The sequence below is a fragment of the Denticeps clupeoides genome, chromosome 9 (assembly GCF_900700375.1).
Source record: "Denticeps clupeoides chromosome 9, fDenClu1.1, whole genome shotgun sequence".
In the NCBI taxonomy this organism is placed as follows: Eukaryota; Metazoa; Chordata; class Actinopteri; order Clupeiformes; family Denticipitidae; genus Denticeps; species Denticeps clupeoides.
In genome coordinates, this window is record NC_041715.1 from 16,509,449 (window position 1) to 16,531,213 (window position 21,765).

Consider the following 21,765-nt stretch of genomic DNA (forward strand, 5'->3'; position numbering starts at 1 on the left):
TATTACATTATTTAATATTTTATTAAGGTATTCCCAACAGCATTGCCTTTTTGGGAATGGGACACAGTGAAAGGTTTTCTTCCAGAATCCTAATTTCACCCAACTGCAGGCTTCTCGATTTGCATGGCTGGAGACTGGAAAGATACATATGAGCAAACAGATTCATTTGAACGGCTCTTTAATCGAGTGAATCAATTGACCACCTTTACAAATGCCAAACTCAAAGCAACACTGCCATTGCCATGGCCTGAAGAATTAGGACGGAGACAATGTGGGAAAAAATCTAGGCAATTTATGACATGGATGTGCTTGTTCATATTATTTTCTCCTAATAACGATTTCTTGTGCCACAGTGTTCCTTTAAATGCATTACGTTTTGTGGGAAAATGAATGTCATGTTGACCTGAGAAACAGGCTGCTGAATAGCTGTTGGATGCATATACAATAGTCCTTGGTAAGGAGTAGGTTTATATTACTGCACCTTTAAACAATTGCCTACGGCAGTGCATCAAATGAATCATAACTTGAGTTCAGTAACTCAATTTGTTTGAATGGGTAGTTTGAACAAAATCAAATCAATAAATTCGGAGTATAATGCTCATAACTACTGTTTATGGGTGAGCTGGGGCTCAGGGAGCCGCCTTTAACTCCAGCCCCTCACCCCGAACAAAACAGAGCGAGAGCCTAAATGAAAAACTCAATCTTTTTATTGTCTCCAGTGCCTGAGAGAAGAATCAATAAAACATCACGTTGGTTTCTCTCAGGGCTTAACCTGTGCGCTGGGCTTTTAAACCCCATGTGATGGGAGCCTTTATTTCACTAGACACCCCAAACACAAAAGTGTTTCATTTTTGCTGTTTGATTTAATCAGGGGAGGATTGCCAGCAATCACATGAATGAAGGAGGATTATATTGTTGTGGGATTTTATGGTAAAGTGTATTTTCAAGGAAGTCTCTGAAGAAACAAGACAGGGCTGCATCTGCTTTTTTATTGGCCTCATGATAACAGAAAACCAGAGCTCTGCTTGACAATGAATGCTCAAGAGCGCTGTCTGAGCTATGGAGCACAATGCAGAACACCGGCACAAAATCGATAGATTCAAACATATAATCAGCCACTTATTAGATCCCTTTTGTTCAGAAAATCTTGCCAAGAGAACACGAGCACACAGCAAAAAATGTCTGAGCATGTAAGATGCAATAGTCTTATACATTTCTGGAAATAAATTTGCTGACTGGCTTTAAGGCTTATGACAAGAAAAAAATTTTATTTTATGCAAGGATGACTGAAATTATTTCAAATTATTACTCTTGCCTTCTGACTTTTGGAATCATGTTTGTAATCATGAAGTAATTGGAACAAGTCATGACTTGGTTACATGTGATCCACCCCTCATCATTTAAGGCACCCCTATGGTAAGCAAATTTTCATATTGACAATGTTCTTAACCATCAGTGCATTCATCCATTGCAATTTTTTACCTTTTAATCGTGAGGTGCCCTTAAGTATCTTGAAAGGAGCTTATGTCATACATAATGTATTATTACTGTTAAAGCCCTCTAATCCGTAGGTTCATGGAACATCTAAAGCCTTAATCAGCAATATGGGCAAATGCAAGAAACCAGTTCATCTGACCTGCATGTCTTTCCAATATGGGTGGAGACTAGAGCATCCAGTGAGACCAGGAAGCAGGCTGGAGGTCCTGTGCCAACCCCTTGTCTCCCTGCTTCAGTCATTTTGACCAGTTTTGTTTAGAGACAAGCATACATTTATTCTAATCACTCACGCACAAGAAAAAAAAAAAGGGCCTCGCAATTTTCCTTCCTCAGATGCAGCTCAGAGCGGAAACACGAAGGCTAACGAGAAAAAAGATAATTATCCTGTTCTGATTCTGACTCCGCCGCTCGACAACCAGCCTTCTGCTGCTCTTAACTCGCAGATGGCGACGTGTAAATGTGCTGCCTCCGCTGCGTCAGGCCTCGACAGTAACGTGAGGAAAAGCGCACGCGAAGGGTGCTGATATTCTAAAGGTCACGACATGTCGAGAGAACCACAGCTGACAAAGATTCGGGGGCGCCATCAGCAGGAAATTAGCAGGAATCGGGGTGGGCGGCCCGGCTGGCACAACGCAAACAGCTAAATAATGTCTGCGCGAGCGCGAGACAGACTCGGGAAAACGGAGTGGAATGGGGAGAGAGAGAGAGAGAGAGAGAGAGAGAGATCGCCATAACAGAGGAGCCAATTAATATCTGGGCGAGTTGCATCCAAATCGCTTCCCCACTTGGAGTTATCTAAATTAGACGGAGGCCAGATGGAACCAAGTCTAAATATTTACTTCTGCAGACAATGCATCGGCGGATATGAATATTATGCAAAAGGTAGATACAGTCTATCTGTCCCAAAGTGCCTAGGCGCTGATTTCTCATTAATGTTCTATTAACATGCTCCGATTAATTACCGTGTCATCAAAAACATGGCTAAGCAATTACGAGAGACGACCCCAGAGCGAACGGACGAGGTTTACTGATTCTCCAAGCTGGCAAACAATCTGCTGCTGAAGCCACGAAGGGTTTGGTCAGGCCAGGACTTGGTTGGCTTGGCTTCTGGTGGAAGAGGAATTGTTGTGACCAACAGGTCTGGTCTGGGTGGATCCCAATGTCCCAGTAGAATAATAATGAGGACACTGTCCATCAAATGAGGTTTTTATTAATCATTGAGACTTGTCCCCCTGTACAGTTAATGATAATTATTAGAATGAAATCTAAAGAAATCGTATCTGATTCAGTCAATAAAAATAATCTTCATATTTATGCTAAAATGCCAGTTGGCATCTACGGTGATAGTTGAGGGGTCCCGTATTTGGGCATTAATAGGTTATTCCCACATGAGTAAAGAGGACTTTTTTATTCATGTTGATGCATATAGGCGAAAGAAGCACAGTAGCACAGCATGTTATATGTATTCTAAAAGTATTCTATATGTATTTTGGCATTAATAGGTTATTCCCACATGAGTAAAGACATCATGAATCCACAAGGACTTTTTAATTCATGTTGATGCATATAGGCGAAAGAAGCATAGTAGCACAGCATGTTATATGTATTCTAAAAGTATTCTATATGTATTTTGGCATTAATAGGTTATTCCCACATGAGTAAAGACATCATGAATCCACAAGGACTTTTTTATTCATGTTGATGCATATAGGCGAAAGAAGCATAGTAGCACAGCATGTTATATGTATTCTAAAAGTATTCTGAATACATACATTTTGTCACGTGACCAGGGTGACGGGCAAGATGGCCGCCTCCAGTCACCTAGTCTTTTCCCTGCAACATTCTACTCAGCTCTTCAACTCTCTTCTCATTGTTCCCGTCTTCTGTTTTTTGTCGTTTTTCCCTGCCTGCCCGTTTCCGCCACTCCTTTGTCTTGCCTTTTTTTTCGCGAACGTCAACAGATTCGCAGATCAACTCGGTGGAAATTCCCCTGCCTCCTTGCCCTGCTCCGCTCCGGGGTTTTCATTTCCACCCACACGCGCTCGCTCACCTGTCTCGCCGGAGTCCCGTGACACATTTATGGCTATTAATAAAGATATTGTCCAACCCTGCTACTGGGGCTACTGGGGGTGCACGTGACTGTGTAAATCCCAGGTAAATGGGCAGGGTTGAGTCAGGAAGGGCACCTTTGTGCAGACAACTAGACCGACTAATCCACCGTGGCGACCCTTAATGGGAGCAGCCAGAAGAAGAAGAAGAAGAAGAAGAAGAAGAAGACTTTGATTTTTAGCCATACTACTTTTTTGAAGTCTGCTTCGTACTAATCCGCTTGGTGGATTCGCCAGTAACTGGAGTGTGGCGATGAAGTGATGGTGAAGACGCCCCCCCCCCCCCCTCCACTGTCTACATAACTCTCGTTAATAAAACACCGTCTCTTCCGTCGCATTCCGTGCAGTCAAGCTGAGTGGCGCAGCTCGTGCAATACGTGCGGAACTGTAAAGAAATCTTAAAAAGAGCACGAGTCCCTCCAACAAGAGCCGCCGCCGCCGCTCTCCGGCGGCCGTCTAATTTCCTTCTGATTTCTAATCTCCCTGAAAGAATTGTGGGCTCAGTGGCGGCTGTAAACGCAGACTATCATGGCCTTTCTCCAGGCACATTATGGACCGAAGTGATTAGCAAAAAATAAAAAAATAAAAAAATAAAAAAAACTTGAAAATGCAAAGACATCCCCTGGAACGGAATGCATTTAGAATCCCATTAAAAATGGAATTATGTCTGTGAGCCAACTGTAAATTTGAAATCCCTATCTTCACTGACACAGCTCCCGAGCGCTTTTCATTTGCTGGAAGACCTGCTTCTGTGTCTCGCCGCGTTCGAACCCTCGGAAGAGTCGTCTCCGAACTTTCAAAAGCGCTTTTGGTGAAATAGCCAGCGACATTAAAGTGTCATTTTATAATTGCTTGCTTGCTTCCATGTTAACGCTCATGAGATGGGAGGCACGAACAAATGACATAAACAGGCCTCGTGTCCTGCGAGACGGGCAAACAATGCCGGGTTAATGGCGGGTTATTCGTCCACAACTCGCTTGATGGTACCTACCAAGGTCCAAAGGATGGACATGATTGTCCCGATTAGTCCATGAACGCGTTTCAATACAAGCCTCACGGCATAAAAAAAGGCCAGCATTTGTCATCATTAAGTGAAAAGAGTTTTGACAGCACTTGCTGTCTTGCTGACTGCATTTGCTATGGGGATGATGGTCTTATGTCTGAGAAAGAGAGAGGGAAGGAGGGAGGAGAAGAAGGAGGAAGGGGGAAATGGGTTATTTCCGCCGAGACTGTCATTTTGGCATAATTCTGACTGATGTCCTCAGCACAATTAATCCCTACAGCGCGGCAAACAAATCCCGAGAGCCGCCGGCCTCGTTTGAGCGCACCATCCTGGACCAGGAACGAAGGTGAAGGCCGCGGGGTGACCCGGTGCCACCCTATGTTCCTAGAGTAACATCAGAATGCTTATGAAGCAGGGATTAGGGGGTTGGATTTGACAGATGCTTTCATCCAAAGCATTTTACAAAGCGCTTAGAGGTGGGTGGAGCCAAGACATGTCAGGGGCTGTAAGGACAATTCCACTGGGCTCCATACATTTAGAATCAAGTATAACAAAGCTTTGGTATGGCACAGCAGGGACTGTGCATGACAGGGACGTCACCTTATGCGCTTTCCTTTCCTACCCTGGTACAATCACCACTCTGTTACAGAGATTTTTCAACATGGCTGCTTATCCCCAGTCTTTTACTTTATGGCTGCATTTACATTTACAGCATTTACCAGACGCCCTTATCCAGAGCGACTTACAGTCAGTAGTTACAGGGACAGTCCCACCCTGGAGCAATTTAGGGTTAAGTGTCTTGCTCAGGGACACGATGGTAGTAAGTGGGATTTGAACCTGGGTCTTCCGGTTCATAGGCGAGTGTGTTACCCACTAGGCTACCACCACCCACATTGCATCCCAAGGTTGCATGGTGGATATAGAATAGTTTTACTGTAACTTTATGGTTTACTGTAGCTATTAATCTGTACTTTCTGACCATGTTTATCCTTCCAGTGTGTCTTCTGAATTTTACATTACGTACAGTTACTTACAGCCAGTAGTTACAGGGACAGTCTCCCCCCAGAGACACTCAGGGTTAAGTGTCTTGCTCAGGGACACAGTGGCAGTGAGTGGGGTCTCAACCTGTGACTCTGTGTTCTACTGGTTCAAAGGCGAGCATCTTACCCACTAGGCTACTAGAAAAATGGAATTCGATCATATTAATCCGCGTATTCCATGCTGAGAAGAAAGCAGGAATCACGCCGAACTGTACCGTGTCCTAATGTCCCCTAATAACGAGCGAGGTTACTGCGTCATTTGTCCGATTTCTCTCTCTCTCTCTCTCTCTCTCTCCGTGTCTTCCTTCGCTTTTTTACAGGTTCATTTTCTATTCCCAGGAAGTGGATTGGTCCCGTTCGGTCCCGTTTGCGTGCGCCACTGCGGGGAGGGGCTGGCGGCGCGACGCGGACGCGCGTAAAAACAGCTCCCGACTTCAGTACAGTTTGGAGACCTGATGAGCAGCACGCTGGCGGAATAAAAAGGAATAAAAAAAGATGCTGTTGGTGTAATTACCGGTTCGATAACCAGTGTCAGAATAAAAATGGAACCGCGTCGGTGGATACTTGGCTTCTTCTTGGTCTGCGGGCGGCTCGCCGCCCCGGCCGCCACCGGGGGAAACACGCTGCGCTACCGGGTGGACGAGGAGAGCAGCCCGGACACGGTGATCGGGAACCTCGCCCGGGACCTGTCCTGGACCCCCGCGTCCGGATTCCGGATGATGAAGCGGCAGAACGCGTCCCTGGTGCGTCTGCGGGAGAACTCCGGCGAGCTGGCGGTGGCGGGGCGCCTCGACCGGGAGCGGCTGTGCCGTCGCCGGCTGCCGTGCCTCGTCTCCTTCGACGTGCTGAGCCTGTCCGGGGAGCGCTTCCGGCTGGTCCACGTGGAGGTGGAGGTGCGGGACGTGAACGACAACGCCCCGCGGTTCCCGCGGCGGGAGACGGCGGTGGAGGTGTCGGAGAACGCGGCCGTGGGCTCCCGCGTGGCCCTGGACGCGGCGGAGGACGAGGACGTGGGCTCCAACGACGTCCAGAGCTACCAGATCTCCGTCAACAGCCACTTCACCATCGACGTGATGACGCGCGCCGACGGGGTTAAGTACGCGGAGCTGGTCCTGATGCGGGAGCTGGACCGGGAGACGCAGGCGGCCCACGTGTTGGAGCTGGTGGCCACGGACGGCGGCAGCCCGCCGCGCTCCGGGGACACGAAGGTCGTCGTCAGAGTGCAGGACTTCAACGACAACAGTCCCGTGTTCGAGCAGAACAACTTCTCCGTGGATCTGCCCGAGGACGCGCCCCCGGGGTACGTGATTCTGGACCTGAACGCCGCGGACGCGGACGAGGGCGCCAACGGCGAGGTCGTGTTCGGCTTCGGGCAGCAGGTCTCCGCCGAGATCCGGCGGCTTTTCGCCGTGGACCCCAGATCCGGCCGCCTCACCCTGGAGAGCCCCGTGGACTTCGAGGACAAGAAGACGTACGAGCTGGACGTGCAGGCCACCGACCTGGGCCCGAACCCGACGCCGTCCGCCTGCAAGATCGTCATCCACGTCCAGGACGTGAACGACAACCCGCCCGAGGTCACCATCACCCCCATGACCTCCACCGCCGCGGGCGTCGCCTACATCTCCGAGGCCGCCGAGCCCGACAGCTTCGTGGCGCTGATCAGCACCGCGGACAGGGACTCGGGTCCGAACGGCCGCGTGCAGTGCGCGCTCTACGGCCACGCCCACTTCGCGCTGCGGCGCGCCCGCGAGGACAGCTACACGCTGGTCACCACGGCCGCGCTGGACCGGGAGCGCACGGCCGAGTACAACCTGACGGTGATGGCCGAGGACCTCGGCTCGCCGCCGTTACGCACCGTGTCCCGGTACACCGTCAGGCTGGCGGACGAGAACGACAACGCGCCCGCGTTCGCCACGCCCGCCCACGAGGTGTGCGTGGAGGAAAACAACGCGCCTGGCGCCTACGTCACCACGGTGGCCGCCACGGACCTGGACGTGGGCCGGAACGCCAAGATCACCTACAGGCTGGTGGACAGGTTGGTCATGGGGTCCCTGGTGTCCACGTTCGTGTCCCTGGACCCCGCCAGCGGCTCGCTTTACGCCCTGAGGAGTTTCAACTACGAGGTGATGAAGAGGCTGGAGGTCGGGGTGCAGGCGAGCGACGGGGGGTTCCCTCAGCTGCACGGCACCGCCACCGTCACGCTGAAAATCGTCGATCAGAACGACAACGCGCCGTCCATCGTGCAGCCCGTCCTACTGAACGGGACGGCGGAGGTCCCGCTGCCCCGAGACGCCCCTCCGGGCTACGTGGTCACCCAGGTCCGAGCCCGAGACGCCGACGAGGGCCGCAACGCCGAGCTGACCTTTAACCTCGTCGACGGGGGCGACCTGGGCTTCTCCATCAACAGGGCGACGGGGCAGATCACCGTCGGCCGCAAGCTGCCCCACGACCTCGCCGACGCCGTGAGAGTCAGGGTCGCGGTGAGCGACGCCGGACAGCCGCCCCTGACCTCCACCGCCACCATACGCCTCGTCCCGACAGCGGCCGCGCCCGCCGGAGACAACTTCTACGCCAAGAGCGAGGAGGAGGCGCCGGGCCAGTGGGACGAGTCCATCGTGATCATCGCGGTGCTCGCCGGCAGCTGCACCGTCCTTTTAGTGGCAATTATCTTAATTACCACCATTTGCAGCCGCCACAAACGAGGGGACAGGAGGGGCGGCGGGGCGCCGCGCGACAAAGGAGACGTGCCGCGCCTGGAACAGGGGGAGAAGGGCAACGCCATGGCCCTGATCGCCGACCACGGGGGCGGCATGTTTGATGTGCGCGCCAGCCAAGCAGTGTTCGTCATCCCCGCCGCGCCCACCAGCAGCGAGGACTCCAGCCCGAAGGACAGGAAGGATAAAACGTGTCCCTTTAAGTCCAAAGGGAGGGCCTTGGATGGCAAGATGGAGGTAGGTTACACCCCAAATATCAAATGTGGTAGTAGCCTAGTGGGTAACACACTGGCCTGTGAACCAGAAGACCCAGGTTCAAACCCCACTTACTACCATCGTGTCCCTGAGCAGGACACTTAACCCTGAGTTGCTAAATACTGATATAATCAGTAACTACTGATTGTAAGTCGCTCTGGATAAGGGCGTCTGGTAAATGCTGTAAATGTAAATGTAAAATGTAATGAAATCTGGTCGAGCACGTGTGCCAACGTCCGCTCGTCCGCAGGGGTACTGCACGCTGCCCGGCTACGGGAAAGAGACCACGAGGCCCGTCACGATATGGAAAGGCAACTCGATGACGACCATCTCCGCCAGAGATCCGCAGATCAGCGGCAAGGACAGCGGCAAAGGGGACAGCGACTTCAACGACAGCGACTCCGACATCAGCGATGGCAACAAGAAAGACTGCATGGCCGTAAACGGTGAGCTTCGCCTTCATCAATCTTACAGTAATAATAATAATAATTTATGTTTGAAGGTACATTAGGTATCAATCTGCCATAACAATATAACAATATGGCTGATTCATCCAGCAGTTTTGGAGATGCTGTCAATGTCCTTACATTCACATTTCTGCTATTAAGCAGACACTCTCGTCCAAAGTGACATACGCCAGAGCTTTGCAGTCCATATCTGATCTTCATACATCTACAGTGAGACTTGAATCAACACGTCCATCAGTTACATACCATCACCGGACCTGTTATAGAGCAAAAAAAATTCATCAACTTGAAGTTTAATGCATCCCGCTGGCTGTCATTACTTATTACGCCGTTATAACAGTTCTCCGGAATGATCTAAAGTGCTGGAATTAAAATCTTTTTTTTTGGGGGGGGTGGGGCAGGACTCTGGGCCTGCACCAGCGAGTGCAAGATCCTCGGCCACTCCGACAGATGCTGGAGCCCATCGGCCATCAGGCCCGGCGGCAACCCGGCGAACAGACACCTCTCCACCTTCGCCAAGACGGCCACGCTGCCCAGGGACGGCCACGGCAAGGGCCAAGCGGCGAAGGCCGTCCACGAGAAGGCGCAGCACAGGAAATTTGACTACATCCTTGTTTGTCCGCCTCAGCCAGAGAAGATCCCCGAGTCGGAGGAGATGAGCATTGCGGCGTACACGCCGTGCGCCAAGATGTTTCCGGCGGACGACGATGAGGACAGCTTCCCGAAATCCTAAAAACAAACTTCAAAAAAAGTTCCGAAACCCCGTGTGTTGTGGTGTTTGTACGTGGTGGTCTCTTTTATGACGGTGTGCCATAATTCCATGTATTTATAAAGCTTTTTTTGTAAAATGAGAATATATTTTTATATTTAAAGAAAAACCCATGGATTTTTAATGGCATGTTAGATTGCACAGATAGTTACCGGTTTTCATAATAAATGACGTTGTTAAATGTGATTGTTGTTTGCATCGGTTAAATAAAAAAAAAAGAAATCTGACTTAGTCCACCACCCACAGCTTCCTTATCTGCTCGAACGGTGAAAGGTCACAAAACATGACAGGTCATGTCACGCAGAAATGCTAAGCCACGTCTCAGCCACAAAGCAAACGTCTATTTATAGACGTACAGACCGAGCCACGTGTGTGTGTGTGTGTGTGTGTGTGTGTGTGTGTGTGCATGTTCACTCCTGTGTTCCAGCCCAGCAGCCCCCCAAAAAAAGTCTTTTTTTTCCATGTCCTGGGGTGGGTGTAACAGGAGATTTTTTATTAATGCATCTTCACGGGTAATATACTTCTGGAGCTTGGACTGCGGGCGGTTTGATTGTTCACGGATCTTCCCACGTCTGGTCTAATGCCCCGATTTACAGGAGTAAATTGCATCTAAGAGGTATCAAATTAATGAGGCATTAGTGATATTATTTAATTTTTTTACCTTTTTTTTCTTAATAAAATGCCTTAGCAGTGTGTGAGTCAATTAATGTCCTCTCAACTGCAAGTGCAGGAACAGGCATGTGTTACATATCTCAGTACTTACTGGGTTCATATGTGTGTGTATGTGTGTGTGTGTGTGTGTGTGTGTGTGTATGTGTATGAGGTACACAAAAAAGAGCTGAAAATCCTGGAACGAAGACGATGCCATGATTGTTACTGGTGATGCTCTGCCAGTCCATACTTTAGACACATTTTGGTATGTTGTAGAACAAAACCTTTCATAACTTTTGCTGAGATGGCAGCATTTCACACTCTTGGCTTCTCTTGGTCCCTTTAAGACAATGGGACTGGTTTTCCAAACATCCTGAGAGGGTTGAGCACCTCATGAAGATGCTTATGGTGGTAAGCACACTTTTCAAAGGAGTTACCTGCCCTAAACATTAAACAACAGAAACAGAAACGGAGATTGGGGGAAAATAATAACAATTAATAAAATAACCACACAATCAAACGTCATATGCTATTAAAAATGACACAACAATTGTGTGTTGGTGTTGAAGTGGGTGTTGAACCTGTGACTTTGTGGTATTCTGGTTCATAGGCGAGTGTGTTGCACATCATTCGCAGCTCCATCCGTATTATACATTCTGTATTAAAATAATCCGTAAAACGCTCGGCCATGTGAATCAAACTCATCCCACGCGAGCGAGTTTTCCTGGCGTCTCTCCTGCACGCCGAGGCCAAGCCAGAGATCATACCCGCTTGTTGAATTTGGGGAGGAGACTTGGAGACTTGGAACCCGTGGAGACTTCAGCTCCGGCTTCTTTCGCGAGGATGGAGGAGGCTGGAGACCTGCCGCACGTGAGATTCATTCTCATTTTTCACTGGAAACGGCGAACCGCGGGTCTACGGGTCCTCTGCTGCTGTTGTTCTGGGCTGCTGACTCTGCCGCTGCGTGTCGCAGGGCGCGCTGAAGTCCTCCCGCGGGGCTCGTCTAATGAAGGCCGCGGCAGCGATGCTGGCTGCAGGGCTGGTGCTGGTGGCGGCAGCCGGAGCCGCCCGCGCGTGGATAAAGGACGACAGAAACGTAAGGCCGCGCCGGTCCGTCAATCTCTCACTGTCTGGGCGTCTGAGACCGCATGATCTTCATCTACATAATATCTGATTTATGCAGACTATGTTAGCTGAACGCATGGGCTCCTTCCTGCAGGTTCACAACTTCCACTACAGCACGGACGTTGACGGCAGGGTTGAGGAGGGCTCCATGGAGGTTGATGCCAAAAACAGCCTGGAGAGCTTCCGAACGGGCAGCAGAGACGGAGAAGTGGTGGAGATCCACGACTTTCAAATTGGGAGTATTTTCAACTGGAGCAGGGAATGCTGAATATCACACAGTTATCGTCCTAATAAATGAAATCTTGCAGGGAATCACTGGAATCTATTTTTCGGGAGGAGGAAAGTGTTACATCAGGTCACAAATCAAGGCCTTCCATCCAGGGGTGGAGAAAGTGGACAGGGAGTCATCCGTTTTTGAGATGGTACGTGCATGCTCAACACCACCGACGTAAACGTGTCTACTCTGGAACTTATTTGGTTATTTGTCTCGGCAGAAAGATGGAATCCTGCCCGTAAAGTCTGATGACAAGTCGCTTATTTGGGTCGCTGCTGAGGAACCTCTGAAGGACAGGAGCTTCCTGAGCAGCAAAATCCTTGGTCTGTGTGGAGATCGGCCCATCTTCTGGCTACATCCCACGGAGCCTAAAGGTATTTCACAGGAGTGATATAAACCGTGTAGAGAAAACAGTAAAACACTGCCAGTGAATAAAAATGATTCTGATTATTAACTACGTTAATACAATGTGTTATGTAGCTTATTATAAAACAAAATGTTACACAATTTACAAGCCAAACTAAACCACATATCAGAAATATCATCTTAGTGTTATCGGTGTAATTTGTGGTTGGAAGGGTGATGAAGGGTGGTCTTTGGCACGAGCCCCCCTCTCACCGGCCCCACCTCGTCCTTGCTTCAGGCCAGTGGTGGCTAGCGGGTCATTAAGTGGACTCATGATGAAAGGGCTGTGGGTTGAAATCCCGAACCACCCAAGTGCCACTGAGATCCCCTTGATCCCCACACACTGCTCCCCGGGCGCCTGTCATGGCTGCCCACTGCTCACCAAGGGTGATGGTTAAAAGCAGAGGACACGTTTGGTTGTGTCACCGTGTGCTGTGCTGGCTGTGCATCATAATGACAATCATTGAACTTTTTTCCATGGCTGTTTTGATATTATTTGCTATATGGTCAGTATATGGGGTCCCATAGGAAAACTGGGTAACACGTGAATTAAACATTATACCTATAATTATAATGTAATGTGTATCATGCATTTTATGGCACGTCATGGCGTCTTATTACGTCTCCAAGATCCTCACAGCTGCAAAAAGCCAGATTGTTGGTTTTCATATTGACCATAGAGAACCACATGAGCTGAAAAGTTTTTGGGGTATTTTGAGGTAAAGTGAGATATAGCCTTTAGTGAGTAATCTGTGAGCTAATTTTGAGGCGTTTTTGTTCAAACACATGTTTGAGAAACTCTGAGACTCATACTTTGCTTTGCGTCCATGCGACCATCGCCATACCAACCTTGGGCTTCACGCCAGCCATCTCGCTGGGAAGAAGGAAGAGACGAGACGCCCGGCGTTCGAAGCGCCAGTACGAGTCAGGGGCCCACACGCCCGCCCCTGAGGACACGAGCAGCCCTGCTGTGAAGAACATCACTGCCGCCGAGGGCACCAGAGAGGAGGAGGATGGCGGCGAGGCATCAGCGTCCGCTTTTAACCCCGAGAACCCGTATCACGTGAGTCCGCCCACACGTCTGCACCGGCCTGTTAATACAGCTTCATTTGAAATGACATGAACGGCTAAACAAGCGTGTGAACGAATTGAAACTTGATCCTTTATCTTCAGGGAAGCTCATTGGAATCTGAAACGTGATCTTCTCCGGCAGAGACACCTGCTGATGTTCATGTGTGCCCCCCTTTTTTTTTTTATCACAGCAGCGTGGTCACGAGTTGGAGGCAGGTGGCCTCGTGTTTGACCCCATGCTGGACCATCAAGGACTCTGTTGCATGGACTGCCACCGCAGCTACACCCACTGCGAGAGGATCTGCGAGCCTTTGGGTGGCTACTGGCCCTGGCCGTACAACTACAGGGGATGCCGCAGTGCCTGCAGAATCATTCTGCCATGCCGCTGGTGGGTGGCACGCATAATGGGAATCGTGTGAACACGTTTCCCTTGGAAAATGGTCGTTCACTTTATCACAAATGGTCCACACTATCAGCGCAAACACAGAGGCAGACGGAGGGAAATTGGAAAAACCGTGTTGCATGTGGGGGCACAAATAAAAAAACATGCTTGCTATCATCACCATGATTTGTTTCTCTTTGATGCACGACCCAGGCCTAGCACCCCCATGCCACTTGGGGCCACCACCTCTAGTGAGACCATTGAAGTGTGCGTATTTGTCTTGTTATAGCTCAACCAGACAATTTAATCTCACCTCGGTCCGTCACTCAGTACACAAGCATGGGAGCAGAATCTGTTTATTGACCAATAGGTGATATTTTATGCAGTATATATATATTCTTTTTCATGTTGCATGCTTTCCTTATTATTATAGTGCAAATGAGATGCGCAGTATCCATTCTGGATAGACTTTATTGAGTTATATTTTTTTATTCTCGTCTTTGCCTTAACATCCATGTTGACTTGATTCACATCTAACCTCATAGCGCACCTCATGGCTATTGTTTAATTCACGTTTTACATCCATTTACAATTACCCTCCTGGATGTTCCTGGCTGAAATGGCATATGGTATGTATGCCGTATGGAATACCAAACCATTTCGTGTCTCAGCAGTAAATTAGGACCCCATCATCTGGTTGTTAATAGATCGAATGGATGTGCATTGATGACCATCTTCTCTACAAATGCATTGAAACCCTTTGCACATGTTCCACAACCTTGTGATCTAATTAGCTATTTTGTGCTAATCGCTGCCGAATCTGGCTAATTGTTCAGTTTTAACACTCTGACATTTATGACCTCCTTCCCCCGTGATTTTTGCACTTTAACCTACATCCCCTTGCTCTGGGTAAAGCTGTGGAATTATCAGCCAGGCAGCAGAGTCCTTTTTGTGCGCTTTGACATCTTCATTGATGTGAACTAATGTGAGATGAGTGCCAGAGCTACTGAGAACTGACGTTTCAATAAAAACTGACATTTCAGTGAAAGCGGGAGATCCGAAGCACCCAAATAATTTTAACACGTTTCCCTCCACGCCTCTGGTCCGCTGCTCTGCCTCGATCGCCTCTTTTTACTTCAGATCAGACAGGCGACTGTAGGTCACGGAAACAAACCGGAACGGTCCGGTGCCATATGCAAACGTTTGACAGTCCTAATTATAACGTTCTAGAAGATGAGGTTTTTTTTTTTTTTTTATGTCACCACAGCGGGAGAAAACATGCTCAGCATCTCCTCTGGGGAGCAGCCAGACTGAGGCTTAAAACCCATTTTAGAAAATCAGACTGACTTTGACATCCAGGAGTCCACATAATGAAATTGAAAAAGTCAGGATGCCTGAGGAATGACAATGACCAGCAATATTTGCATTTTTTTTTTTTTTTGCAGCAGCAGCAGCAGCAAAGCTCTCCACAGAATGTCATAATAAAATTCACACCACGAAGGAAAAAAATTTTTCAGGGATTTCAAGAAACATAATTGAAACGTATGGACATGTGTGCTAATGTTAGCCTCATCTGACATAATTAAGCTCCCCCTATGCATGAAATTGCTGTGCAGTTTTGCTTAAAGTGTTCATTGCAGTGCAGCCCCGTTTGTCTGCATTAAGAGCATACAGCAGTATGGAAAGAAAGAAGGGGAAAAACCATGGAAAAGATTCTTGTCTCTTCAGAGTGAGAGATCTTCTTTCATTTTTCACCGGCTGGAGGTGCTTATCGCAGACATAGTGCTGATAAGACAGTCCCTTGACTTCCGTGGGCTATATAATATTAATCCCCCCACCCACGTCTGCAGATGCACTTAAAGGAAGGTGACAAGCATGACATATCCAGGACCTCCTGATGGCTCATGCAGTGCGGTGCAGCCACTAAAAGAGCCCCAAGTACCCTGAAGTGATGTAAATTTGCGGTGGGGTGGGGGCGAGGTGGAGAGTGGATGGGGGGTCCAATTCCCATCAGCACACTGTCACTGTCATGGTCATTAAACTAAATCAACCCGCTGTGTGTCACACAGCCCACGTAAAAAAAAAAAAAAAAAAAAGAAAGTCTCCTCAATAATGGAGTTGTATTGAATCCCTGACCTGACAGCATCGGAGAGAGAGGAGGCTGCCTTCCCATTAATCCATGGAAATACCACACGGCAGTGGCCAGCCGGCCTATTCATGAGGCTGGCTGCAGGTCCTGTGCATCTCAGACGCAACAAACAAACTGGAAGGGACGTGCAGCGCTCGGAGCAGAAGAGCACGTTTCGTTATTTGCTGTAAAATGAAAGAGGAGTCGGCTTGAAGTGTGTACAATCAGAAACTATTTTCAGCGTCAGGCAAGAGAGAAGGGAAGAAAGGAACAAGATGCAACAACAACAACACAAAACGCGCTCATTGCTCATCGCCGCCTCGCTTGTAACCACTGAAAGTTGGGGGATCCTCAGGATGGAAAGGAAGGGCTGGCAAAAACGCACCCCTGTTGCGGAGAAGAGACAAATATGTCGAGGGAGCGGCTCCGGCGCCGGCGACTGAAGCGCTTTCTTGTTTGCCTCCCTTCTGGAGCCGGCCTTACCCAGGGAACCCCGCGGGCCCGGGAACAAACAGCGCTTTGTGAGCGCTGACCTGCCGTGCCCGGCAGCCAAACAACAAACCGCCGCCCCTGTGCTAATGGGAAAGCGCAGACGCCGAGTCCACAGCGGCCGGAGCCGGAGGAAGTCTTCACTTTGCTGTCAGCTACCTGCGCTTTCAACCCTCAGCCATCAAAACAAGTTCCACGCCTCCTGTGATACTGCGCCGAGGCCAGCCCTACAGCTACATCACAACATTCCGACTGGACAGATGAAGTTACATAATAACGGTTGCATAATAAAAAAAGCATTGTAATTGATCAGATTGGGATAAATTACAATGTTGCACAAGATCAAAGATCAGTGACTTAAAATAACGATTCTACCTGTATCTATGTCTAATAGAGACCATACTGAACCTACCAAATCTGGACCAGATTTGCTCTCCCACGATCAACAACAAAGTATGGCCACCTTGAGCTGGTAAAGATGGTTAAGCGGGTGGACCAGCTAGTTCGTTTCAGACTGGTCAAGTTTTACTGGTAACTACCAGCCTTATTACCCATTTTTCTCAGCGGGGTTGTTTTCCTCACCCTTGGAATAGAAAATGCTCCCGGTCCCGTGTCCGGGCCGGAGTTTACGGTTGTCAGTGTTGTACGCCAGTGTTGTGTGCCTGTAAATGTATAAATGTAGTCCTATTGTATCTAGTCTTGCCAGATCATTGCATCTGTCTGTGTACCTTGTCTTGTATCAGCTGTTTTTATTCCGAGTAAAATCCTCTGTCGTGTGAATGCGTCCTTGTCACGACAATAAGGCGGAACGGTGAGGTGAGCGTGTGTAGGTAGGAACGAATAACGGCAGAGCAGAGGGGCACAAGGAGGTTGCAGAATTTCTACTGCTTCAATCTACGAACGCGTACCGGCGAAGCGAACGAGAAGCCGCAACACCCACGGACGTTGACGTTCATGTGAAAAGGAGAAGGACAACAAGGTAGGAAACAGGCAGAAACCGTAGATAGTAGACAGTCTTACTTTGAGTTGGAGATCAGCCTTTAAGCAGGAATTGCAAAAATGACTGAGCATTGATCGACGGCCATCTTGGCTATTTGTGGGAGTCGCGTCACCTCATTTCCGTGTTGCTCCTGGACTCACGGATGGAATCTCGTCCTCAGTTCTTCCTGTCTTGCCGCCTTGAAAATACGTTTATAACCTTCCAGTGCACAACATTTGCCTTTTACCATCATCTATTAATCATCTACCATTTACATTGGTAGATTCTCACTGAAGGCAGCAAAGCTATGAATGAAGTTATGTACTTAACAAAAAGTGGAGACCTGACGTCACCGGACCTGAACCCAATCAAGATGGTTTGGGGTGAGCAGGACCGTGTTCATTCATAGTATAGATGCCTTCAGTGAGAATCTACCAATGTAAAAATAAATAAAGCACATTTAATAAGAAGATGTGTCCAAACTTTTGACTTGTACTGTATATTAACTAGAATTAAGTTTCACCCAAATTACACACCAAAACTAAACTGGAGGAGGGTCCAATTTTTTACCCAATTTTCCCCTTACTGCAGCTTGTTAGCAACATTGGTTAGAACAGGGTTCACTCACTCAGCTGTGTGTTTCTAAAGTGACAGTTAAAGTGATTATTTTTGTCATTGTGATACACAGCACAACACACGGCGACACAACGAAATGTGTCCTCTGCATTTAACCCACCACCCATGGGCAGCCATGACAGGCGAGCATTGTGGGGACCTCAGTTGTACCTTGGCGGTTCAGGGTTGGAACGATTGAGCATTATTTCGCAGCTCATAAGCTCTATTCCGGGCGTTTCCGAGAGGCACTGAACAACCAGATTCGCCCTCAGACCCGAGCTGCGAAAGCTAAGTAGTTTCCAGAGGTCACCGACACCGTTTTCCGCCGCACCTGAGGGGATTACATGAAGTGTCGAATAAAGGACAGACTGTAAGGGGAGCATACAGATTGCCACATGAATGACAAGGTATTGTGAAGCTACTCATTAAAATGTAGTTTCTATTTAAGGCCCCTCAAATTCCTACCACCTCTCGGGCATGACACACACACACACATAAAAAAAAAAAAAAAGCAGCTTATAATCATTATCCAGCTTCCACAGCATTTCCCACGTTCCAGCGTGTTTCCGCCTCCACGCCTGAAACCACCTCTTCTCGCTTCCACGAGCCTCTCTGCATGAGCTCCGCGCCTTCAGATCGCACGTTCTGCATTACCTCCAGACACCGGGGGAATAAACAAGACTGACGGGTAGTTTTGCACCTCAGCCGGTACACAGGAAACCTTTTAACATCCCTCATTATGTTTCTTTTTCTCTTTTTTTGTTTTCTACATGAGGGCGCAGGGGTGTTTTTCAGCAGAAATCTCCTAACACAACTCCGTCCCCGCCGTGGTAACATTAGCCCGGGCCGCCGGTCTGCATTTTCCTAATATCGGCAGGACGAGTGCGGTTTTGCTACATGGATTTAATGCCTTTTAATCCCACGGTTGAGTGGCCACTAGCAGCTTAGCCCAGGGCGGGCCGTGCACGTCCCCCCGCCGCTCCCCGGCGCCTACTGTGCCGCCTGAGGAGGAGGTGGCATGTGTCCCACCCCCTTGTTTAGTATGCAACCTTCAAACGGCCATTAATTCAGCGCTCGAACCGCTTCTGGGTGGAAAGGACGGCCCTGAGCGCTCCCGTCATCCGAAGGCATAAATCGCTCAAGGGGGTTTTGCCACTGCAAACCGAAACCCCTCCATTGCTCCGTGCCAGGCATTCAGTTTTGTCTGTTTTCTGTTAGGTCCATTCATCAGGCTTCCTCGGTGGGGGGAAGAACGCCACACCACGACCCAACACCTCGGCTCGTGTGAATAAACAGCGTACGTACGCTACGGTGAAAAATGGCCATTCCTTAAAACGCCAGCCCTCCATGCGTTATGGGCGCCATGTTTCTTAGACATGAAGAAGACACGGTTTTGGAAAATCAATATATTACCTGACCAATGTCCTTTTTTAAACCATATATATGTGCTTTAAAAAAGGACATTGGTCAGATATGAATGCTTTCTGGGTTTTTTATATATATATATATACTCAAGATATTACCCCGAAACCATTCATATCTGTATATATATACACACACACACACACACACACACACACAAGCACACACACACACACACACACACACACACACATAATACATACAGTATGTGTGTGTGTGTGTGTGTGTATATATATATATATTTTAGATGCACAAGAACACTTTAGACCCAAAACGCACAGAGAGTATGAGTTCTGCAGGGGTTCCGTATGATGCAATCTACTACAATTTGAGGACAATATGCTGGGAAAGCTCCAACACAACCTTCACAAACATTCGGAGACGGGCAAAGCCATTTTTTTCTCGATATTTTTATTTTTCTGTGAGCACAATCTTCGTTGTTTCCTTTTTGATTCGTGTGGAAGATCCAAGGCTCGCCATGACAGTTGAAAGCAGGACTTTTAAATCGAGAACAAAACAAGAGACACGCAGTGCACATGCCATCCTAATCGGTGAAAACCATTCATGTCGACATTTTGTCCATTTCCCATAACTTCTGAATACATTTGTAAATTTGTCACATTGTGTTTTAATCGTGGGACAAAATAAAGGACTGATCTTCCTGTTCAGATGTCAAGGAACTTTTTTGAAAGTGGCTTCTGAAGCACTTACAAAGTTTGCAATTTTTTTTTATTTCCAAGATGCTTGTGTGCAACAATGGGTGCCTGGCAGTGCCAACCTCTCTGCTTACAGCTTTACAACAGCCTCATTATCCCCCTCGTCCCACATCAGATCCTAGCAGCAGTTTGTCACGGGCAGATTCCTCCCTGCCAGTAGGCATCAGACCAACACTCCTGCAACACTACTGTACATAATTGCCATATGGGCAGCATTTCCGTACCAGACTGAAGTCTAAAAAGGCCTCCAGGCAGATTCCCCAGATAACTAAATGAATATTTTATCTCATTTCCATCTAATTTGCACCAAATTATTATACAGAAGAGAAATTTTTAATTCATTTATAAAACAGATCAAACACAGGTTCATTCTTTGATATTTGGCAGCGATTATTTTGATAACTGTGTTTTTCCTCCTTGCATATACATATATACATATATATATATATTTTTTTTAATCTCAGCTTTCGCCACACAGGTTTTCATGAACCAAAATATACAGCAAATTATCATCTGTCACATGCCAGAGACTCCTGGTGAGCAGGCACTTTACCTGCAACCTTGCTGATTAATTAATTTCACACTGTTTAATTAAATCCAGAGGCTGGGGAGCCGCGCTGTCATCAAGGGACGCGATATCTAGGTCTTATCTTCTCCGAGATTATTAGTGGGAAGGTTTGTGACACATTTCTCTCGCTCGCTCCCCTCTCCCACTCGCTCCATCTCCGATTTAATGCTGACATTAACATCAACCTGCTTGTTGTCTCGGGCTACAACTGAAGAGGAATCTCTGTGGGCAGCAGGGATTGCTGTGTATTTACTGTGGTTTAAGGCAAAATGTACGAATTAATGAGGATTAAAGCGGCACGGAAGAAATCGGATGTAATAATTGGAATCACAACAAAGAGCAACACTGCTTTACATGTACTTTAATATATTCTGTACATTTGCACCAGGGAGACACTTTATTAATAACACATAATGCACTCTGGCTGTTGTCGATCGAGCGCCCGGCTGTCATGTGGAGTTTGTGGCGGGCATCTTCCAGCCCGCCATCAGAGGTCACTTCCTGTCAGCCGGAGCACTGCTGGCCGGATGTCCTTTATCCTGCCGCGAAACAGGCTCCATCAGATGGACACGCGTCTAGCAACAAAACGTCAACATCCCACTCGCTGCCACGCGAGTGTTCCTGTACCCAAGTTGGGGGAGGGGTCATTTGGTCACTGTACACGGCTGCCGAACCTGCAGCCATTCAGCCATGGGTGTGCAGTGTGCTGGGGATTTGCCGGTTGGTGTTTGGTGTGGGGAGAGACGTGGTCCCAGGAGGGTGGGCGGAGACAGGGTGGTGCCACATTGGGTGGCCTTGTTTGAGTGTTAATGAGTGTAAGATAGAGTGCAGTTTTGCCTGTGCTTTGGTGTTTGGTAAATAGTTGAGTGTAAATCTTCACCATTTACACCTTTAAGTGTTCTGGGTGACAGAAATAATGGCACTTCAACAAAAAAAAGGCTCTGTGGGTAGTGGTGGCCTAGCGGTTAAGGAAGCGGCCCCGTAATCAGAAGGTTGCCGGTTCGAATCCCGAGCTCCAAGGTGCCACTGAGCAAAGCACCGTCCCCACACACTGCTCCCCGGGCGCCTGTCATGGCTGCCCACTGCT

General features: G+C 48.4%; 2 protein-coding genes across 3 annotated transcripts; both read left to right on the plus strand.

Annotated features, from left to right (window-relative positions):
- Positions 1–6,033: 6,033 nt before the first annotated feature.
- LOC114797110 (protocadherin 8) lies at positions 6,034–10,039 on the plus strand. Its single transcript, XM_028991760.1, has 3 exons — positions 6,034–8,599; positions 8,868–9,063; positions 9,486–10,039. Exons 1-3 carry the CDS (start codon positions 6,191–6,193, stop codon positions 9,815–9,817), a joined length of 2,937 nt encoding a protein of 978 aa, XP_028847593.1. The 5' UTR covers positions 6,034–6,190; the 3' UTR covers positions 9,818–10,039.
- A 1,309-nt stretch (positions 10,040–11,348) lies between these two features.
- LOC114797114 (leukocyte cell-derived chemotaxin 1-like) lies at positions 11,349–14,101 on the plus strand. 2 transcript variants are annotated; one of them, XM_028991762.1, is made up of 7 exons: positions 11,349–11,374; positions 11,478–11,600; positions 11,724–11,864; positions 11,938–12,051; positions 12,124–12,277; positions 13,175–13,371; positions 13,571–14,101. In XM_028991762.1, exons 2-7 carry the CDS (start codon positions 11,511–11,513, stop codon positions 13,796–13,798), a joined length of 924 nt encoding a protein of 307 aa, XP_028847595.1. In that variant the 5' UTR covers positions 11,349–11,374; positions 11,478–11,510; the 3' UTR covers positions 13,799–14,101. The 2 variants fall into 2 exon arrangements, with proteins under 2 accessions (XP_028847595.1, XP_028847596.1); XM_028991763.1 differs by having other exon boundaries at positions 13,574–14,101.
- The last annotated feature ends 7,664 nt before the right edge of the window (positions 14,102–21,765 follow it).